The following is a 21,336-nucleotide window of genomic DNA, read 5'->3' on the forward strand; positions in this document are numbered from 1 at the left end:
GGATCGTATAAGATCCAAGGAGAGGACATATAAATTGGCCAGAAAAAGCAGCAAACCTGAGGATTGGGAGCAGTTTAGGATTCAGCAAAGGAGGACAGAGGAATTAATTAAGAGGGGGGAAATAGAATATGAGAGTAAGCTTGCAGGGAACATAAAAACTGATTGTAAAAGCTTCTATAGCTATGTGAAGAGAAAAAGATTGGTGAAGTCAAGCATAGTCCCTTGCAGTCAGAATCAGGGGAATTTATCATTGGGAACAAAGAAATGGCAGACCAACTAAATACATATTTTGGTTCTGTCTTCACAAAGGAGGACAGAAATAACCTTCCAGAGATGTCGGGGAACATAGGGTCTAATGAGAGGGAAGGATTGATTGAAATCAGTATTTGTAGGGAAATGGTGTTAGGGAAATTGACAGCATAGAAGGCTGATAAATCCCCAGGGCCTGATAATCTACATCCTAGGGTACTTAAGGAAGTGGCCCTAGAAATAGTAGATGCATTGCTGCTCATCTTCCAAAATTCTATAGACTCTAGAATAGTTCCCATGGATTGGAGGATAGCTAATGTAACCCCATTATTTAAAAAAGGTTGTAGAGAGAAAACGGGGAATTATAGACTGGTAAGCCTGACATCGGTAGTGGGGAAAATGCTAGAGTCCATTATAAAAGATGTAATAGCAGAGCACTTGGAAAACAGTAACAGGATCGGACAAAGTCAACATGGATTTACAAAAGGTAAATCATGGTTGACTAATCTACTGGAATTTTTTGAGGATGTAACTGGTAGAATAGATAAGGGAGAACCAGTGGATGTGGTGCGTTAGGACTTTCAGAAGGCTTTCGATAAGGTCCCGCATAAGAAATTGACGTGCAAAGTTAAAACACATGGGATTGGGGGCAAGGTACTGACTTGGATAGAGAACTGGTTGGCAGACAGGAAGCAAAGAGTTGGAATAAACGGGTCTTTTTCCGAGTGGCAGGTAGTGACTAGTGGGGTACTGCAGGGATCGGTGCTAGGACCCCAGCTATTCACAATATATATATAAATGATCTAGACGAGGGAACTAGATGTAATATCTCCAAGTTTGCAGACGACACAAAGCTGGGTGGGCATGTGTGCTGTGAGGAGAATACAGAGAAACTCCAGTATGATTTGGACAGGTTGGGTGATTATACTGCATCTGCCCAATGTGGATAAATGCGAGGTTATCCACTTTGGTGGCAAAAACAGGAAGACAGATTATTATCTGAATGGCGATTGGGAAAAGGGGAAATCCAATGAGACCTGGGTGTCATTGTGCACCAGTCGCTGAAGGTAAGCATGCAGGTGCAGCAAGCGGTTAAAAAGGCAAAAGGTATGTTGGCCTTCATAGCAAGAGGATTTGAGTACAGGAGCAAGGATGTCTTGCTGCAGTTGTATAGGGCATTGGTGAGACCACACCTTGAGTACTGTGCGCAGTTTTGGTCGCCTTATCTGAGGATGTTCTTGCCATGGAGGGAGTGCAGGGAAGATTCACCAGAATGATACCTGGGGTGGCAGGAATGACGAATGAAGAGAGATTGGGTCGATTAGGCTTATATTTGCTAGAGTTTAGAAGAATGGGAGGGGATCTCATTGAAACTTAGACAAACTAGATGCAGGAAGCATGTTCCCGATGGTCGGGGAGTCCAAAACCAGGGGTCAGTCTAAGGATATGGGGCAAGCCATTTAGGACTAAGATGAGGAGGAATTTCTTCACCCAGAGAGTGGTGAACCTGTGGAATTCTTTACCACAGAAGGCAGTTGAGGCCAACTTATTAAATATATTCAAGGAGTTAGATATATTTCTTAAGGCTAAAGGGGTCAAGGGATATGGGGAGAAAGCAGGAACAGGGTACTGAATTTGGATGATCAGCCATTATCTCATTAAATGGCGGAACAGGATCGAGGGGCCGAATGGCCTACTCCTGCTCCTATCTTCTATGTTTCCACGTGTATAAGTCAGGGGTTCCCAAGGGTGCGTGAGACCTCACTGGGGGTGCGTGTGAAAAATTGTCTAATGGTGGATTTCATTTATTGCATTTTTATAATAGGCTATTCATACGTAGCTTTAAAACTCTTAAAATAAAACATTCTCATCGGCGAGTACCTCACCTCCTGACTCCCCAAAGCCTTTCCACCATCTACAAGGCACAAGTCGGGAGTGTGATGGAATACTCTGCACTTGCCTAGATGGGTGCAGCTCCAGCAACACTCAAGAAGCTCAACACCATCCAGGACAAAGCAACCTGCTTGATTGGCACCCCATCCACCACCTTAAACATTCACTCCCTCCACCACCGGCGCACAGTGGCTGCAATGTGTACCATCTACAAGATGCACTGCAGCGACTCGGAAATATATCGCCCTTCCTTCATTGTCGCTGGGTCAAACTCCTGGAACTCCTTCCCTAACAGCACTGTGGGAGTGCCTTCACCATACGGACTGAAGTAGTTCAAGAAGGTGGCTCACCGCCACCTTTTCAAGGGCAATTAAGGATGGGCAATAAATGCTGACCTTGCCACATCCCACGAACGAAAAAAAGTGATTAATTGACTTCAAGATGTACCAATGAGAACACGGATAGAGACAATGATGTACAGAGCCCTCACCTCCAATCACTGTACACTAAGATGTATCCGTATATTATAATTTGCACAATGCTGGGATTAAAATATTAAATCTGTATGCTGGTAGGGGTACGCGGGCAGCTGGTAGATCTGGAAGCGGCACACAGTAAAGTTTGGGAACCTCTGGCATAATTCGAACTTAGATTTATGTGAATCAAACTGCTGTACCGTCATTGCCCACTTGAGGGTAGCTGTGAGCATAGATTATGGTAGCAGCTAATAGCAATGCCCAGATGAATTGAGCCATCCTTGTTGAAGAAAAATTCAGTTAGTAAGAAATGCTATTGCATTGAAATTAGAAGCAACACAAACTCAATGCAAATCTAATTATGTAAATGCAGTTGAAATAAATACAAAGGATGAGTTGGCCCACAAGAACATTCGAGAAGGGTAACGGAGATGATTTCTGATATTGGATCACTGAACAGAGGCTAAGGAGGTCTATTCTCGGAGGGAATACATTATTGCGGTTTTCAAAATGATAAGATTTCGTGCAAAAACAGGAGCCATGGTTAGGGGTGAATCCACAGCTTCACATGATTGAAGTGCATGTTGGACATTGGCACATGGAGGCCAGTGCGAAGCTCTGCACAAGGAGCACTACATTGTAAAAAAAGATACCCAGAAAATGTTTTCACTTAAGTCATTGACTTGTGGAATAAACCATCACGTAGGCTGTTACAACTGGAACATCCAACAGGGAAACGGACCCATTCCCAAACAATCAATTAGTAGACAGATGTGTGCGTGTAACAGGATAACACTGAAAATGTTCAGGTCGGGTCATGAAACAGGACCTGGATGGCAGTGAGCTGCACAACATGTTCTCATTTCTATGTTCTTATGGTTTTATGCCATCACATTATTATAGTATTGAATATAGTACCATACATTTTTAAGAGTCAACATTTTTGGAATAAGTTTATTAAAAGATATTGCACAAATCAAGTAATATCTGTCCATCAATATAACTACATAGCTGCATTTGTATGTACAGAGTCTAATAAGAGAGGGGGAGTGGGAAAGTGCCAAGATAAAATGCAGAAAAGAATTAAACTTTCAAGCTATTTAACTTGTACTTCTTATTCTCATGATCAAAGCCAACAGTAAGCTAGTTCTACAGTATATATAGACTTATTGGTCTGTAGTCCTGTGCTACATAAATATATTTAAAGATCTGGATCCAGCTCTGATGGGCTCATGGCTGTTTCTTTTCACTTGCCATCTGGTCGGGAGGAACCATGGTGTATCTCTGGTGTGTACGTCAGAAGCACTATCATTACCCAGAGGTGTAGCAGCACCTAGAGTAACAAAATCTTTTAGTTAAACACGTGCATGGAATTTCTGGTAGGAACATATACACTGTGACCAAGTTTCTCATTGTGATGCTGGTTGGGGGTGGGGGGGGGGGGTGCACCTGGCTGCTGTATTAGAGGTACATGGATTGCCAGCATCAGAGAACTGAATTCTCGAGGAAAGACTTGTTAAAAACTTGATATTCAACCTTGAAAGGAGGCGATTAAAAGTGGCGCTCACAGAAGTATTCAAAATATAAATAGGATAGAAAAGGCAGATCAGAACCACTATTTCAAGCTAAACCACAACAGTAGGAAAATGGAGCACAGGTTAAAAGCAGCGAAGGGCAAATTTAGGATTTACGTCAGAAAGATGATTAATATGCCGAACACGTTTCTGCCTAGAGTGATGGAGACAAAAATCATTTAAGAAATAACAAATGCTGTGATTGAAGGGCCGAGCCGTTTCTTCTGGATGGATAAGCTTAGATGCCCAAGTGACCTTCCATATTAGTATTGAATTGTGAACATTGCACTGTAATCCCCAATGTTGTGCCTGCATTTGTAAATCAACTCCAAGGCCCAGAGTTTCCACTTTGGGTGCAATCAGTGATCTGGGCGCAAATTGCACTCAAAATAGCTCTAGTTTTGAGAATGTGTTTTTTCAAAGTTACCACTCAAACTCATTTGCATATTGCCGAATGTAAAATCTGCCTTGAACCACCACTTGAGTGACCCAATTTTAAATAACTGAAAATTACTAAAAACTTTACACAACTATTTGCTCGTTCTATTGGTGTAGTCAGTTTGCCTAATAGTGTCCTTACACCTAAAAAACACGTAATTTTTAGCGCCTTCTCAAAAGGTCCACAAACGAGTGCAATTAGTGGACCCTCCTAATGGTGATTAGTGCGATCTGGGGGCGTGGCCAGTTTTGTGGGCGGAGTGGCTTCTAGTGCGATGTTTTCAAACTAGTGCAAAAGATTGCGGAAGCTCGAGCTGCGCTGGACGTAATTTGCACTTCAAATTCCGCGCCCTTTTGCGCTGGTTTGGCCAAATTTGTGGGGAATTGCGCCGAAAAACCCAGTGCAACCTAGCTGAAACTCCAGACCTAATATTTTAATTGCTATTCAGCAAAGTCCAGTGCAATGCTTTTAGGTACATGTCTGCGGAAACGCCTCTCTTCATCTGCTCACCCATCTTGTTTCTTTGATTTGGGTGCAAGGCAGAAGTTTGTTGCATTAAAAAATCAGATTTGACCTCTGTGGCAATTTTCTTTATCATCTCCAAAATAATTAATCCCTCACTTACAATGAATACAGCTTTGTTTCCCTTTATCTGATGCTTATTTTGTTTTTTGTAATGCTAATTTCTTGTTAGATGGATGCATTCGGTTTTCTTATAGGTCCCATCTATGAATCCTCATGAATGGTTAATTTACTAAGAACCTTAACACATTCACCCGGCGGTGTTTTTATATTACAATAGCCTTGTTGGCTCCCTAAGCTGGCTGCAAGCCAAATATAAAACTGTGGGGACTCGCCAAGACCAGCAGCCCAGAAGACCTGCTAAAATGGGAACTCCTGACAGCCACAGTTAGTGAGCCCCGGCAGTTTTACATTTGGCTTGTGGCCAGCTGCACACGACCCGTGCAGAGGAAGCTCAGCATCACCAGTGCAATAGAAAAGCGTTTTGTAATTCTATAGAGCTGCTTTTTATATCTCAATTTTGACACTAAATGGGAGCACATTGCACAAAGTATGCTTTGCAAAAAAGAATGTCAACTGCATGAAAGATGGTCAAGCACAAAGCCATGAAGCCGCATACACAATTGGAGAACAGCTTTATGCCACGATCAGAATGAAACCAGACATTTTAAATTATGCAAGTAAGCACAAGTGCATCTGTCAAGTCAAGGCTTCGGAGATTTGTGGGAAAGGAGTACTTTTGTTACTCAGATTAATTATATTTAATACATTTAAGGTATTGGTACCAACAATTTAGAAAATGGTCTTAATGGCACTGCAACTTCAGTCAATAACCTTTATGCTGCAAACAACATAATCTATATACTACCCCCATAGCAATTAAAGGCCGTGGGTTCTCCCAACACAGAGGGTGAAAGGCAGCATAATTTTGGTAAAAAAATTGTTGCTGTGTTAATAATGAGTCAGAGCATTAATAATCCAAAGACAGCAGCAGAAACACATGACTGCCTAGAAGTAAAGGGAATTAAGGGTTACGGGGAGCGGGCAGGAATTTGGACATGAGCCTAGGTTCGGATTGGACATGGCCCTGTGGGTAGCGGAGCGGGCCCAGGGGCCGTGTAGCCTGATCCTGCTCCTATTTTGTGTGTCTAATTCTGTTACATTCAGGAGATGGTTCTGTGATAGTGGATTGGCGGTTAGGATCAGATCAGCCATGATCTTATTGAATGGCAGAGCAGGCTCGAGGGGCCGATTGGCCTACTCCTGCTCCTATTTCTTATGTTCTTATGCCACAACTCTCAGCTTTTAACTCTTCAAAGTGCAATTGCCTGTGGGGGGGGGGGGGGGGGGAAGGTAATGAGCAGAGGAAAGGCACTTATCCACAAGGGGAACAACAAAAAAGGGACAAGTCAACTCATGACATTCTTGCATCTTCTAGGCAACATTGACAGTTCTGAGCAGGTCTCGGTTGGGGAATGGTGCGTGTCAGAAGGTTGAAGATATGGATAAACCTGCAACTGTCGCTTTGTAACAGCAAAGACAGCTGCCAAGTTTTATTTCTTTACTCTCCTTCAAACTTAAATTGACCTACGTGTTTTCTTTTGAAAACTTAGAAGTGTGCCAAATTCTAGGCAAATCATTTCAAAGCTCACAAGAGTAAACAGCTTACTTTGTAAGAAAGACTTAGAGTCATAACGGCACAGAAGGAGGCCATTCGGCCCATCTAGGGCATTTATATAGTGTCTTTCACGTACACCGGCCATCTCAAAGCGCTTTACAGCCAATGAAGAACTTTTTGAAGTGTAGTCACTGTTGTAATGTAGGAAGCGCGGCAGCCAATTTGTGCACAGCAAGCTCCCACAAACAGCAATGTGGTAATGACCAGATAATCAGTTTTAGTGATGTTGATTGATAAATATTGGCCAGAACACTGGGGCGAACTCCCCTGCTCTTCTTCGAAATAGTGCCATGGGATCTTGTATGTATTCTCTTTCCACCTGTCATTAACAAGTTGCGAGATTGAAACGGTTGAGTTTTGTTTGAACTCTGTTGCTTCAGACTATTGCATTTTTGTAATAACCATACCACAATAAACCATGCTATTTTTACTTGTTTAGTCATTAAATCTGCTAGCAAGATGAATGTGAAGACCCAAAAAAATAATTGAACAATACTGTCCTTCTGTTTCTCCCCCATTTCCTGTCAGCATTACCTACACCCAACCTCTAGTGCTAGATGTTAGGAGGTATACAGCTCAGTAAAAGTCACTAGAATAGAATAGACAACAATGCTTGCACAAACTCAGTGACATTTCATCTTGGGCTCTGGGAAAGAGAGACCAGACCAACTTCCACAATCTCACACCTCAAGTGCGGGCTCCCAGCAGCAATGAATACCGTAACTTTGTAGGTCATTCAGCCTCCTTTTCCGTCCTGTCCCAGTCAGGACTATCTAAAATTGGAACACTTCAGTCTGTATTGAATTTTCCAGTCACAGGCACTTCTTAATTGCGATCCAGGACTGACTATTTCTGCAGGTAAGTTGAGATATGGCTACGGGGAGTTAGGTCTCTTGCCAGTGTTCTTGGTCAGAGATGTTTGAATAAGGAGACTACAGGAGACAAACAGGGACCAACTACCTGTGTTCCCCACACCACAATAAAAAAGTGAATTTATGAAAATACATTATAAAGATTCAGGCCTAGAAATTGGGTATAGCCCCGCTTGAGGCGTTAGAACTGGCGCTGCGCAAAGTTTATAGCCAGACAAAACTTATCGCCGCCTGGCGTGATACTGGGTTGCATCGTCCCTAAAGGGGATTGAGGCGCGAATTCAGGCATTACACGGGACTCCTAAGGCGCTAATCTTCCGGCGCAACCCAATATCGGAGCGGACGGGCGCAGCGCAGGTGCTCTCTATTACTGATGACCACGAGACTTCCAGGCGCCGGACAGCTCTTAAAGGGGTGGGTCAGTTAGCTTCAGCATCCACACTCTGCGCCTTGCAGGCCTCAGAATCGGCGCAGGCCCTTCTCTGGCGCTAAAAACTTGGACCAGATGGAGAAGGTGAGAGAGAGAGCAGAGCGCTTCTCCAATGAGGCTCTGGAGCAATTGGTGGCCGCAGTGGAGCGCCGGTGAGATGTTCTCTACCCAGACAATGGCAGGAGGCCGAATCATAAGGACTACCGACAAGCTTGGAGGGATGTATGCCAGAGGGTCAACTCCAGCAGCATGGTGACCAGGAGCCCTGTCCAATGCAGAAAGAAATTCAACGACCTCACTCGGGTCGTGAGGGTGAGTGTTGTTTCTGCAAACTTCTGCATCCCTTCATTTGCACCTGACTTTATGGCTACAGGGTGGGCTGTGCCCCATTGGCCATCTGCCAGCAAGCACCCATGGCCCTTTCTGGGCACACACATGCACATTTGACTCAAGGCATCATGTAAGGGCTCTTGCACCATGGGGGGCATGAGATGATCACTCAGGGCATCATGTAACATAACTTCCCCTCTTTTCCCCTGCAGTCCAAGCTGGCGAGGATTGGCAAAGACCAGCCTTCGCACCGGTGGAGGACCGCCACAAGTGGTCACTCTCATGGATCTCGAGGAGAGAGTCCACCAAATTCTTGGAGGACGTCTGAGTGGTCCTGTAACCACTGCAGCTGCCGACCCCATTGTCGACAGCGATGGTAAGGTTCTCATCTTTTACAACTGTCTCCTTCCACTTGTTCCCCCCGCCAGCATGCTTTCTCACTGTGGACCCATGTCATAGCCTTGCCGCAATCTGGCATCCCTTGCTGCCAAGCTGTCCTTTTGCTAAAGCCACTCTTCCACCTCCCTGCTTTCAGATGCGGCATCACCAGCTCGGGAGCCGGGCCCTCAAGCTGCCAGTGCCAGTGCCTCCAAAGGCTCAATGAGAAAATTACTGTCCAACAGAAGGTCAGCAACTCTCTCCAGCAACGATCAGAATGGCCAGCCCAAATGGCTGCAGCTTTTATACTAGTGCTGTCCCCTTTAAATAGCGCCCCCCCCCCCCCCCCGAGTCCGAGAAGGGCCTGGGAACGCTCCATCCAACTGTCACGAATAGCGCCAGGCGAAAGGTTGCGGGCGCCACCGAATATCCGGTCCGGGGTGCCAAAAAGGCGTTGCACACTGAAATGACGTCATGATCTGCCTGCGCCCGCGGGCGAGCGAAAAGAGTTAGCGCCGGCGCTAAAAGGATACTCAATATGGGAGGTGGCATTATATTCACTGCACCCGCCCGAAAATTGGGTAACGCCCCAATTCTCGGGCTCTTTAGGCGCTAATCGCTGGCGCTACCAACCGAATTTCTAGGCCTCAGACTTTAATCCCTCTAGATCTTCCTTCATGCAGCCTTTCTCTCCTTCAGCCTACATTAGCAGATATTTCATTCAAAACTGGCCAATAGAAATGCCTCTTCACATTCTGTGTAGTCAGCCCATGGGAGTGGCCATATAATGGCAAGGTCATGCTACTGACCACCCAGTCCACGATATGCCATGGGTGGAATGGCCACTCACGTCTTCTGTGGAGATTTTGAACACTCGGGTAACCCACTCTTAGGGTTGCGAAGGGGTGGAAAGTTTCCGGTAAATTTCCGGAAATTTTCCACGGGAAGTTTAGCTTGGGAATTTTGCCCAAAAAAGCACATGCTAGCATAATATTGTTTTCTTTTGTATTTTTCATTTTTTTTCCCCCACAGGTCCTCTTTTAAAATTACTAACAGAGATGGAATCTTAATTATTAAGGAATTTCTTAATCAATATATGTTTATCTTCTTACTTGGCTTGTTTTAATAATTACAAGTTTTGTGTGTGACTGTGAACAAATGTGTCCTGCTTGGTTGAATGAATGGATGAGCGATTAGCTCCCTCTATTGGTGATGTAGCGTCGTGCGTGCACAAGTCATGCTTCCATCACATGGAGCATCAGGAAAAATTTACTCACCCTGTTGCAATCGTGCTGATCGACCGCAGTTCGACACAGACGAATGCTCTTTATTTCTCTGCATAGATCAATGTCACGTTTACCGTCGGATGCGTGGAAGCATTTTACCCCAGGCATTAAAGATGGAAAGACTGTGTATATGTGCAAACACTGTACAAAGCCATATGTAAAGAATGCCACAAAGATGCAGCAGCATTTATCCAAATGCAACAACTTCACTCAAAGCTCACAGCAGTCAGCCCAGAGTTCCTCTGCTTCCATTCAAGAAGTTCCCCTCCAAGCCACACACCATCCTGACTTGGACCTGTATCGCCGTTCTTTCACTGTCGCTGGGCCAAAATCCTGGAACTCCCTTCCTAACAGCATTGTGGGTGTACCTACACCATATGGACTGCAGCGGTTCAAGGCGGCGGCTCACCACCATCTTCTCAAGGGCAATTAGGGATGGGCACTAAATGCAGGCCTAGCCAGCGATGCCCACATCCCATCAATGAATTTAAAAAAAAATGATGGTTCACATTCAGCATCAGGCTCCTTATCATCAGCAACTCCTGGCCCACTTGGAAGGTTCTTTGATACAATGGATAACCATAGCCAGAAGAATGCAGATGAGTGCCTTTCTCGAGCTGTATATGCGACAGGCTCACCCCTCATGCTCACAGCCAATGTGTACTGGAAGAGATTTTTCAATGTTATTCGCCCTGCATACTGTTCTCCCACCACACATGTTTTGTCTACTTATTTGCTGGAGGCTGAATATAACAGAGTCCAAGGAAAGCTCAAAGAAACAATAGAGATGGCAGACTGTGTTGCAGTTATCTCAGATAGGTGGTCAAATGTACAAGGGGAGGGTATCATAAACTACATTGTCTCCACTCCTCTCCCAGTGTTCTTCAAGAGCACAGACACGAAGGACAACAGGCATACAGGCACATACATTGCTGATGAGCTGAAAGCGGTCATCAACGATCTTGGATCACAAAAGGTCTTTGCAGTAGTTACTGACAATGCTGCGAATATGAAGGCTGCTTGGGCTCAAGTGGAGGAGGCCTACCCTCATATTATGTCTATTGGGTGCGCAGCTCATGGGCTCAACCTGCTCCTCAAGGAAATCATGGGTTTGAGAACCATGGAAACACTGTACAAGAGAGCCAAGCAAGTTGTTAAGTATGTCAGGGGAAAACAGGTAGTTGCAGCAACCTACAACTCCAAGCAAACGACAAAGAACAAGAACACCACACTGAAGCTGCCCGGCAACACTAGATGGGGTGGCGTTGTCATAATGTACAACAGCCTTCTGGAGGGTAAGGAATCGCTGCAAGAAATGGCAATATCCCAGTCTGGGGATATGGAAACCACCATCAAGAAAATACTGCTGGATGATGTGTTTTGGGAGAGAGTGGTTAGCAGCCTTAAACTACTCTCACCAGTAGCATCTGCAATTGCTCAGATTGAAGGAGATGACGCTGTCAGAGACAAAAACCATCAGTGTGCAAAAAAACTCAAAATTCCCATAATTTAACATGGAAAGTTTCCTCTTTTAAAAATTCCCAGAATTTTGCAACCCTACCCACTCTACAATTTGTGTTTGGTAAAGGGTGGCTATCTTGGCACTGGGATTAACAGCAGCAGCAGTGGGAGTGACAGAGCCAGCAGCAATCGTGTGGTGGCAGCAGCATGCATTGGAGTTGGCAAAGCAGTTGGAAATGCAGGGCTGAGCTGAGAGCAGCAAGAGGTCTGAAAAGCTGCAGTTGGCCCATGGGCCACATAAGGTGCCCCTAGCAGAGATCACTGAAAGACCTTAGCACCACCCCTCTTTGGCTGCTTCAGATTACTTCAAAATCTAAACGCTGAGACATACCATCAACCAGAATACTTCAGACATACATTATAACTGGTAAAAGAATAAACTCACCATATAAATAATTACAAATACCCTTGCAATTGGATACCGTCTCAGAAAAATTCCTAACCGGATGCTGTGAAAGACATAAGGCATTATTTCCAGTGCCATCGCCATAAAATAGAAACAGAACGTTAAATCATGTGTATGAAAAAATTTAGGATCAAATGAATATATATAATGGTTGCAATTACATTCTTTAAAAAAAAAATCTAAACAGGATTTAGCAGCAGGAATTTACCTGAACCGGTCTATTGTATTTGCTGCTTTGCGGACTTTTCCATACATTCCTGCTGTACCACTGTCCGTTTCACTGAAAAGAACTGGGACATTCCTCATTCGAGCACCTAGTTCAAGTACAATATATTTAGTAAAGTACTCAATTCACAGATGAATGATTTCTTTTTAAAAAAAACATTAGCAAGAACTCCTCTCTGTGCCAGGAAAAGATTAGTGATTTATGGTACAGTGGGGCAGCATTTGTCTGTGGCAGGCCATCCAAATAGTAGGATCAAACGACATACATCTTCTATAACATCTCGTTATACAGTGATGCCATGTCCTAATCATCTTTTAGATGCATAATGGTGAAACGTGGAAGCTAAGCCTTCAGTTAAGGGAAAGCGTTAAAAAGATTATACTCATTCAAATTAAGTCATTAAATTTGTTCACTATTGCTACTGAAAACTCACAACACATCAGGGAGAGCAATCCCGATTTTTATTTCACTTGTGAAAAGACCTGGGTAAAGTGTGAGTTTTACAGAAAAAAAAATCTCAAAGTGACATCATAATCGGCGGTGGATCCGGAGGAGATTGAGCCGAGTGTTTAATCTACTTTATACACTCTTTTTAATGCTCATTTTTTATTTTTAACTTAACTATAAATAAATATTCAGAATAATTGATAACCAATATAAAATATAGTTTAAGAAGAGCAGGCAGTGAAACTAACGAAAAGGAAAATCCGATAAAGTGAAGTTATGGGGAGCACGAAGGAGCAGCTGGTGAGTAAACAGGAAGTCATTTGCTTTTTCTTCAACAAAAGCTACCTAAATTTTAATTTAAGTTTAATTAAATAAATAAACTTGCTGGGAGCAGCAGAGCAGTGGAGTCAAAAAATCAAGGAGTGACTCAAAGGACAGCAGATGATTGGTTGGTGAGATGTACAGCTTTTTTTTTCCCTCTCTAGGTTAGGGAACTGGGTTAAATTAAGAGCTGGGAGAATAATAACTGCTATTACTTTATTAAATTAATAACAAACTTGATTATATAAATAAAATAAGGTTAGATAGCGATGGCAGTGCAGGTGGTGTGTCGTAACTGCAGCATGTGGGAGTTGGTGGAGGGCAATGAGATCCCGAGCAACCACATCTGTGGTAAGTGCCTGCAGCTTGAGGAACTTCGGCTCAGAGTTGTTGGGCTGGAGTCTGAGCTGCAGCCATTGCCATGGATCAGGAACGGGGAGAGTTACCTGGACACTTTGTTCCAGGAGGCAGTCAGACCCCTTAGGTTAAGCAGTGCTTTAGATTTAGTCAATGGTCAGGGACAGGAGGGTGTGACTATGAGTCAGGAAAGTATGGGGACCTAGGATATAATGATGGAGGAGCCTCAGCCCTTGACCTTGTCCAACAGGTACGAGGTACTTGCTGCCTGTATGGATGAGAACAAAGACTGCAGGGAGGATGGGCAAACTGACCATGCCACCGTGGTACAGGAGGCCATTCAAGTGGGGGGGGGGGGGGGGGGGGGTGCGCGGAGTAAAAAGGGATGCTGTTCTCTGCAGCCGCGACAGGGAGTACCAAAGACTTTGTTGCCTGCCCGGTACCAGGGTTAAGGATATCTCCTCGCGGCTGGTGAAGAACTTGGAGTGGAAACTACGATGGTCTCAGGCGCAAGTTGGGTAGGATTGATTGGGGAATGTCACTCAAAGGGTTGACGGTGGATAGGCAATGGCAAACATTCAAAGACCGCATGGATGAACTATAGAATTTGTTCATCCCAGTTTGGCATAAAAATAAAACAAAAAAGGTGACTCAACCGTGGCTAACAAGGGAAATTAGGGATAGCATAAGATCCCAGGAGAGGACATATAAATTGGCCAGAAAAAGCAATAATCCTGAGGATTGGGAGCAGTTTAGGCTTCAACAAAGGAGGACAAAGGGATTAATTAAGAAGGGGAAAATAGAATATGAGAGTAAGCTTGTAGGGAACATAAAAACTGACTGTAAAAGCTTTTATAGATATGTAAAGAGAAAAAGATTGGTGAAGTCAAGCGTAGGTCCCTTGCAGTCAGAATCAGGGGAGTTTATAATGGGGAACAAAGAAATGGCAGACCAACTAAATACATATTTTGGTTCTGTCTTCACAAAGGAGGACACAAATATCCTCCCAGAGATGCCGGAAAACATAGGGTCCGATGAAAGGGAGGAACTGAAAGAAATCAGTATTTGTAGGGAAATGGTGTTCGGGAAATTGATGGGATTGAAGGCTGATAAATCCCCAGGGCCTGATAATCTACATCCTAGGGTACTTAAGGAAGTGGCCCTAGAAATAGTAGATGCATTGCTGATCATCTTCCAACATTCGACGGAATCTGGAACAGTACCCATGGATTGGAGGGTAGCTAATGTTACCCCACTATTCAAAAAAAGTGGTAGAGAGAAAACGGGGAATTATAGACTGGTAAGCCTGACATCGGTAGTGGGGAAAATGCTAGAGTCCATTATAAAAGATGTAATAGCAGAGCACTTGGAAAACAGTGACAGGATCGGACAAAGTCAACATGGACTCACAAAAGGTAAATCGTGCTTGACTAATCTACTGGAATTTTTGGAGGATGTAACTGGTAAAATAGATAAGGGAGAACCAGTGGTTGTGGTGTATCTGGACTTTCAGAAGGCCTTCGATAAGGTCCCGCATAAGAGATTAGCATGTAAAGTTAAGGCACATGGGATTGGGGGCAAGGTATTGACTTGGATAGAGAATTGGTTGGCAGACAGAAAGTAAAGAGTTGGAATAAACGGGTCTTTTTCCGAGTGGCAGGCAGTGACTAGTGGGGTACCGCAGGGATCGGTCCTTGGATCCCAGCTATTCACAATATATATAGATGATCTAGACAAGGGAACTAGATGTAGTACCTCCAAATTTGCAGACGACACAAAGCTGGGTGGGCGTGTGTGCTGTGAGGAGGATGTTGAGAAACTCCAGGATGATTTGGACATGTTGGGTGATTGGGCAGAAACATGGCAGTTGCAATATAACGTGGATAAATGCGAGGTGGCAAAAACAGGAAGGCAGATTATCTAAATGGCAATACAGGTGCAGCAGGCGGTTAAGAAGGCAAATGGTATGTTGGCCTTCGTAGCGAGAGGATTTGAGTACAGGAACAAGGATGTCTTGCTGCAGTTGTACAGGGCATTGGTGAGACCACATCTTGAGTATTGTGTGCAGTTTTGGTCGCCTTATCTGAGGAAGGATGTTCTTGCCATGGAAGGAGTTCAGCGAAGATTCACCAGGCTGATACCTGGGATGGCAGGAATGACGTATGAGGAGAGATTGGGTCGATTGGGCTTGTACTCGTTGGAGTTTAGAAGAATGAGAGGTGATCTCATTGAAACTTATAAAATTCTGACAGGACTGGACAGACTAGATGCAGGAAGGATGTTCCCGATGGTCAGTGAGTCCAGAACCAGGAGACACAGTCTAAGGATAAAGGGTATGCCATTTAGGACAGAAATGAGGAGGAATTTCTTCACCCAGAGAGTGGTGAACCTGTGGAACTCTCTACCACAGAAGGCGGTGGAGGCCAGTTCATTAAATATATTCAAGAAGGAGTTGGATATATTTCTTAAGGCTAAAGGGATCAAGGGGTATGGGGAGAAAGCAGGGACCGGGTACTGAATTTGGATGATCAGCCATGATCACATTGAATGGCGGAGCAGGCTCGAGGGGCCGAATGGCCTACTCCTGCTCCTATCTTCTACGTTTCTATGGGAGGGGGAGTATCCAGTTGTCGTGGTCCACTTAGGAACCAACGATATAGGTATAACTAGGAATGAGGTTCTGCTGAGGGAGTTTGAGGAGCTATGATCCAAATTAAAAAGTAGAACCTCAAAAGGTAATCATCTTTGGATTGTTACCTGAGCCACGCGCAAATTGGCATAGGGACAAACAGATTAGAGGTTTAAATGTGTGACTCAGAGTGGTGTGGGAGGAAGGGGTTTCAGTTCACAGGGCACTGGCACCAGTAATGGGGAAAGAGGGAGCTGTTCCGTTGGGATGGGCTCCACTTAAACCAGGCTGGGACCAGCGTCCTGGCGAAGCGAATAACTGGGGCAGTAGACAGGGCTTTAAACTAATGAAGGGGAGGTGGGAGGATTCAGGAAAGGGTCAATTTGAAAGCAGAGAGAGAAATGTCAAGGCTCTAGAGCAGAGTACAGTTTTGGGTAAAAATAAGCTGGAAGGGACAGAGAGAGTAACAAAGGTAAGGGCATCAGTGACTAAGGTGACATCAGGGAATAATAGAAAAAGTCAAAGCTAAAGGCACTCTATCTGAATGTGCGAAGCATTCGATGAATTAATATCGCAGATAGAAATTAACAGGTTTGATCTAATAGCCATTGCGGAGACATGGTTGCAAAGTGACCAAGGTTGGGAACTAAATATTCCAGGATACTTAACTTTTAGAAGAGATAGGCAAAATGGAAAAGGAGGAGGGGTAGCCCTGATAATAAGGGATGGGATAAAGACAGTAGAGAGAAAGGATCTTAGCTCTGAAAATCAAGAAGTAGAATCAGTTTGGGTGGAGCTAAGAAACAGCAAGGGGCAGAAAACATTAGTGGGAGTTGTTTATAGGCCCCCAAACAGTAGTTGTAATGTAGGGCAGAGTATAACTCAGGAAATTAGAGGCGCATGTAACAAGGGTAATACAGTAATCATGGGGGACTTTAATCTACATATAGACTGGGCAAACCAAATTTGTAGTAATAGTGTGGAGAATGAATTCATGGAATATATACAAGATAGTTTTCTAGATCAATGTGTTGAGGAACCAACTAGGAAACAGGCTATTTTAGATCTAGTATTGTGCAATGAAAAAGGGTTAATTAATAACCTTGTAATAAAGGGGCCTTTAGGGACGAATGACCATAATATGATAGAATTTTATATTGAGTTTGAAAGTGATTTAGTTAAATCCAAAACTAGGGTCTTAAATCTAAACAAAGCAAACTACGTAGGTATGAGGGGTGAGTTGGCTAAGGTAGATTGGGAAATTACATTACAAGGTATGACAGTAGACAAGCAATGGCTAGCATTTAAAGAATTAATACATAATTTACAACAAATATACACTCCTTTAAGGCACAAAAATCCCACAGGAAAAGTGGTCCAACCGTGGCTAACAAGAGAAGTTAAAGATAGTATAAGATCAAAGGAAGAGGCTTATAATCTTGCCAAAAATAGTAAGCCTGAGGATTGGGAGGATTTTAGAATTCAGCAAAGGAGGGCCAAGAAATTGATAAGGAAAGAGAAAAAAGAATGAGAGTAAATTAGCAAGATACATAAAAACAGATTGTAAATGTTTCTATAGGTATATAAATAGGAAGAGATTAGTGACAGCAAATGTGGGCCCATTAGAGGCAGAGACAGGAGAAATTATAATTGGCAATAAGGAAATGGCAGAGACATTAAACAAATACTTTGTATCTGTCTTCACCGTAGAAGACAAAAAACGTTCCGGAAATAATAGTGAACTAAGGGTCTAGAGAGAATGAAGAACTGAAAGAAATCAGTATAAGTACTGGAGAAATTAATGGGACTAAGTGGCGACAAATCCCTGGACCTGACGAACCTGCATCCTAGGGTTTTAAAAGAGGTAGCTGCAGAGATAGTGGGTGCACTGGTATTAATCTTCCAGAATTCCCTAGGTTCTAGAACAGTCCCCAAGTAGAACAGTCCCAAAGGATTGGAAGGTAGCAAACATAACCCCGCTATTTAAGAAAGGAGGAAGAGAAAAAACGGGGAACTATAGGCCAGTTAGCCTGACAGCAGTCGTAGGCAAAATGCTAGAATCTATTATTAGGGATGTGGTAACAGGGCACTTAGAAAATCATAATATGATTAGGCAGAGTCAACATGGTTTTATGAATCTGTTTGACAAATCTGTTAGAGTTTTTTGAAGATGTAACTAGTAGGATGGATAAGGGAGAACCAGGGATGTAGTGTATTTGGATATTCAAAAAGCATTTGATAAGGTACCACACAAGAGGTTATTACACAAAATTAGGACTCATGGTTATGGGGGGTAATATATTAGCATGGATTGAGGATTGGTTAATGGACAGAAAACAGAGAGTAGGAATAAACGGGACTTTTTCAGGTTGGCAGGCTGTAACTAGCGGGGTACCGCAAGGATCAGTGCTTGGGCCTCAGCTAATTTACAATCTATATTAATAACTTAGATGAAGGGACTGAGTGTAATGTATCCAAGTTTGCTGATGATACAAAGTTTGGTGGGAAAGTAAGCTGTGAGGAGGATGCAAAGAGACTGCAGAGAGATATAGACAGGTTGACTGAGTGGGTAAGAACATGGCAAATAGAAGGCAATGTGGGGAAGTGTAAAGTTATCCACTTTGGTAGGAAAAACAAAAAAGCAGAATATTTTTTGAATGGTGCGAGGCTGGGAAATGTTTGCACTCTGAGGGACCAGGGTGTCCTTGTACATGAATCACAGAAAGTTAACATGCAGGTACAGCAAGCAATTAGGAAAGCAAATGGTATGTTAGCTTTTGTTACAAAGGGATTAGAGTATAAGAGTAAAGAAGTCTTACTACAATTATACAGGGCATTGGTGAGGCCACACCTGGAGTACTGTTTACAGTTCTGGTCTCCTTACCTAAGGAAAGACATACTTGCCTTAGAGGGAGTGCAACAAAGGTTCACTAGACTGGTTCCTGGGATGAGGGGATTGCCCTATGAGGTTGAGTAGACTAGGCCTATATTCCTGAGAGTTTAGAAGAATGAGAGGTGATCTAATTGAAACATAATATTTTTAAGGGGCTTGACAGGGTTAATGCTGGGAAAATGGTTCCCCTGACTGGGGAATCTAGAACACGGGGTCATAGTCACAGAATAAGGGGTAGGCCATTTAAGACTGAGATGAGGAGAAATTTCTTCACTCAAAGGAATTCTCTACCCCAGAGAGTTGTGAATGCTCAGTCGCTGAGTATATTCAAGGCAGAGGTCGAGACATTTTTGGGAACGAAGGGAATTAAAGGATATGGGGATAGTGCGGGAAGGTGGAGTTGAGGTAGAAGATCAGCCATGATCTTGTTGAATGGCGGAGCAGGCTCGAAGAGCCAAATGGCCTACTCCAGCTCCTATTTCTTATGTTCTTTGACAAGTGAGATTCCAGTCATGAGCCCACTCCTAACCAAGCATCATGCACTATTACCTTGAACAGTAAACTTGAACCATTAAATTTTACACACCGAGTCCAGAGCAAAGCTGATTTTACACTGGAAATAATAAAAATATTTATTATGGGTGAATTAAATTAAAAACCTTTACATTTATGAATAAGTCCATTTAAAATCAAAAGCTTAATCTTAAGTTAATATAGGCCATTCTCCAGCCTGGAAGTCCTAAACCAAGAACTTTCCAAAGTAGCCCCTCGTCACTGAAAGTGATAGCTGCCTACCTTCATTGTTTTCCAATACAGATACATTAATAGCAGTGCCATTAACATTGCTGCCCTGTACACTCTTAAGTTGCTGCTCAAGGCGTTCTAGCTGGAAGACAAGCGAGTTCTTCTCAGTACTAAGGGCCTCCAGCATCGTCTGTTTCTGGATCAAGGTCTCGGTCAGCTGGTGCAGTCGGTTCTCCAGTTCGGTGTGGCTGCTACTCAAAGCTTTGTTTGTAAGCTGGGGGGGGGGGGGGGGGGGATAAAGAGAAAATTCAGCAGTGAGTAACCATAGAAGTTTACAATACAGAACGAGATCATTCAGCCCATCGATGCTGGCTCTTTGTTAGAGCAAACCAAAATGAGTCCTACTGCCCTGCTCTCCCCATAACCATGTTTCATTTTCTGCTTTAAATATTTATCTGCTTTGCCCTGAATTTAAATGCAATAGTCTATGCCGCAACCACTCCCTGTGACAAAGCAAAACAATTGAACAGAGTTGAAAATGCACTTACAGTTTTGTGAGGAATTATATATGTTTAGCATGTGTTTCTCCAATTGATGATAATGGTCTTATCTTAAAGTATATGAAAGATAAACAAATTAGGAACATAAAATGCAGAACTACCTTTCTGTAGTGTCTGCCAATATTCTGCACTTAAAATTCACAAAATAGCAAAATGTCTTTGGCAGAGGATTGTACCTTTTCCTCCTGAATAGAAGCTGTATCTCAATTCCGTTGAAAGAGCTAAAACTACTTCTTAGTGAGGCTATCTGGTAATCCACATGGTTGTGTTCTTGGCTTTCAAATGGAAAGCCACGAATGCCATCATCAGGGCAGCAGGAAACACTACCTGCACTTTTATTGTACATGCCCCTCAGCAAAAGAAGGACTGCCTAGCCTCCAGACTTGCATCCCCCTTGATCCAAACTTAATTTTCCTCAGCCTCCCACATTGAACAGTCATAGCGTCTGGATCCATATTCTCTTCCTCTTTCACTTTCTAACTCTCGAGCCCCAGATTCAAGCATTGTTCTCCTAATCGCCCATTTTAAACTGCCTCAACTATCAACTTGACCATGGCTCGGCTTCTTCATGGCATCAGGTTCAATACCCCAGAATAACCCCTACAAGGCAGTGTCTTTGTGATAGTCATTACATCGCAGTCAATATGGAAATATTTTGAAGTTGTGAAGGTAGAAAACCAAATTTCACACAAGCGAATACAAAACAGACATTTGAAGCAATACCTGGTTCCTGAGTTTCTGAATTTCCTCCTCTCGGTCCTTTATTCTAGTCTGCAGTGTGTTCTTTGTCCGGTGAAGTTCCTCTTCTGTGTACTGAAACTCCTGTGAATCCAACCCAGAGTGATAAATGTAAATAGCAGGTTATTCATAATTTAATAAAAATAGATAGAAACTTCAGCAGCTGAATAACTACTCTAGCAAGTCCTGGTACAAAATCTCCTACTATACAAATTGACTTTGAATACAAACACCCGAATATCCGCACACCTGAATGTTACAACTACCCTCTTCCATATGGTTTATCGAGCAAATTCCGTCAGACTGACACAGCTCCCTAACTTAACATTGTGAACTATTTTTATATTCAAGCAATGTTCTGACTGAA

At 43.3% G+C, this 21,336-nt stretch overlaps 1 protein-coding gene across 4 annotated transcripts in view; it reads right to left on the minus strand.

The window, feature by feature from the left end:
• Positions 1-3,554: 3,554 nt before the first annotated feature.
• The window catches only part of golga5 (golgin A5), a 43,717-nt gene continuing 25,935 nt past the window's right edge, over positions 3,555-21,336 (minus strand). For 3 of the 4 annotated variants that reach the window (XM_086002799.1, XM_086002798.1, XM_086002797.1), the window contains exons 9-13: positions 20,955-21,053; positions 19,723-19,945; positions 12,263-12,368; positions 12,034-12,097; positions 3,555-3,951 (exon numbers count right to left, since the gene is read on the minus strand). In XM_086002799.1, coding sequence (XP_085858925.1) covers positions 3,865-3,951; positions 12,034-12,097; positions 12,263-12,368; positions 19,723-19,945; positions 20,955-21,053 — 579 coding nt within the window. In that variant the 3' untranslated portion in view covers positions 3,555-3,864. Of the gene's footprint in view, positions 3,952-12,033; positions 12,098-12,262; positions 12,369-19,722; positions 19,946-19,972; positions 20,282-20,954; positions 21,054-21,336 lie in introns of those variants that run through there. The other variant, XM_086002800.1, reaches the window with a different exon arrangement.

The sequence above is a fragment of the Somniosus microcephalus genome, chromosome 12 (assembly GCF_052327205.1).
Source record: "Somniosus microcephalus isolate GS21.2 chromosome 12, FLI_Smic_1.0, whole genome shotgun sequence".
Taxonomy (NCBI): Eukaryota; Metazoa; Chordata; class Chondrichthyes; order Squaliformes; family Somniosidae; genus Somniosus; species Somniosus microcephalus.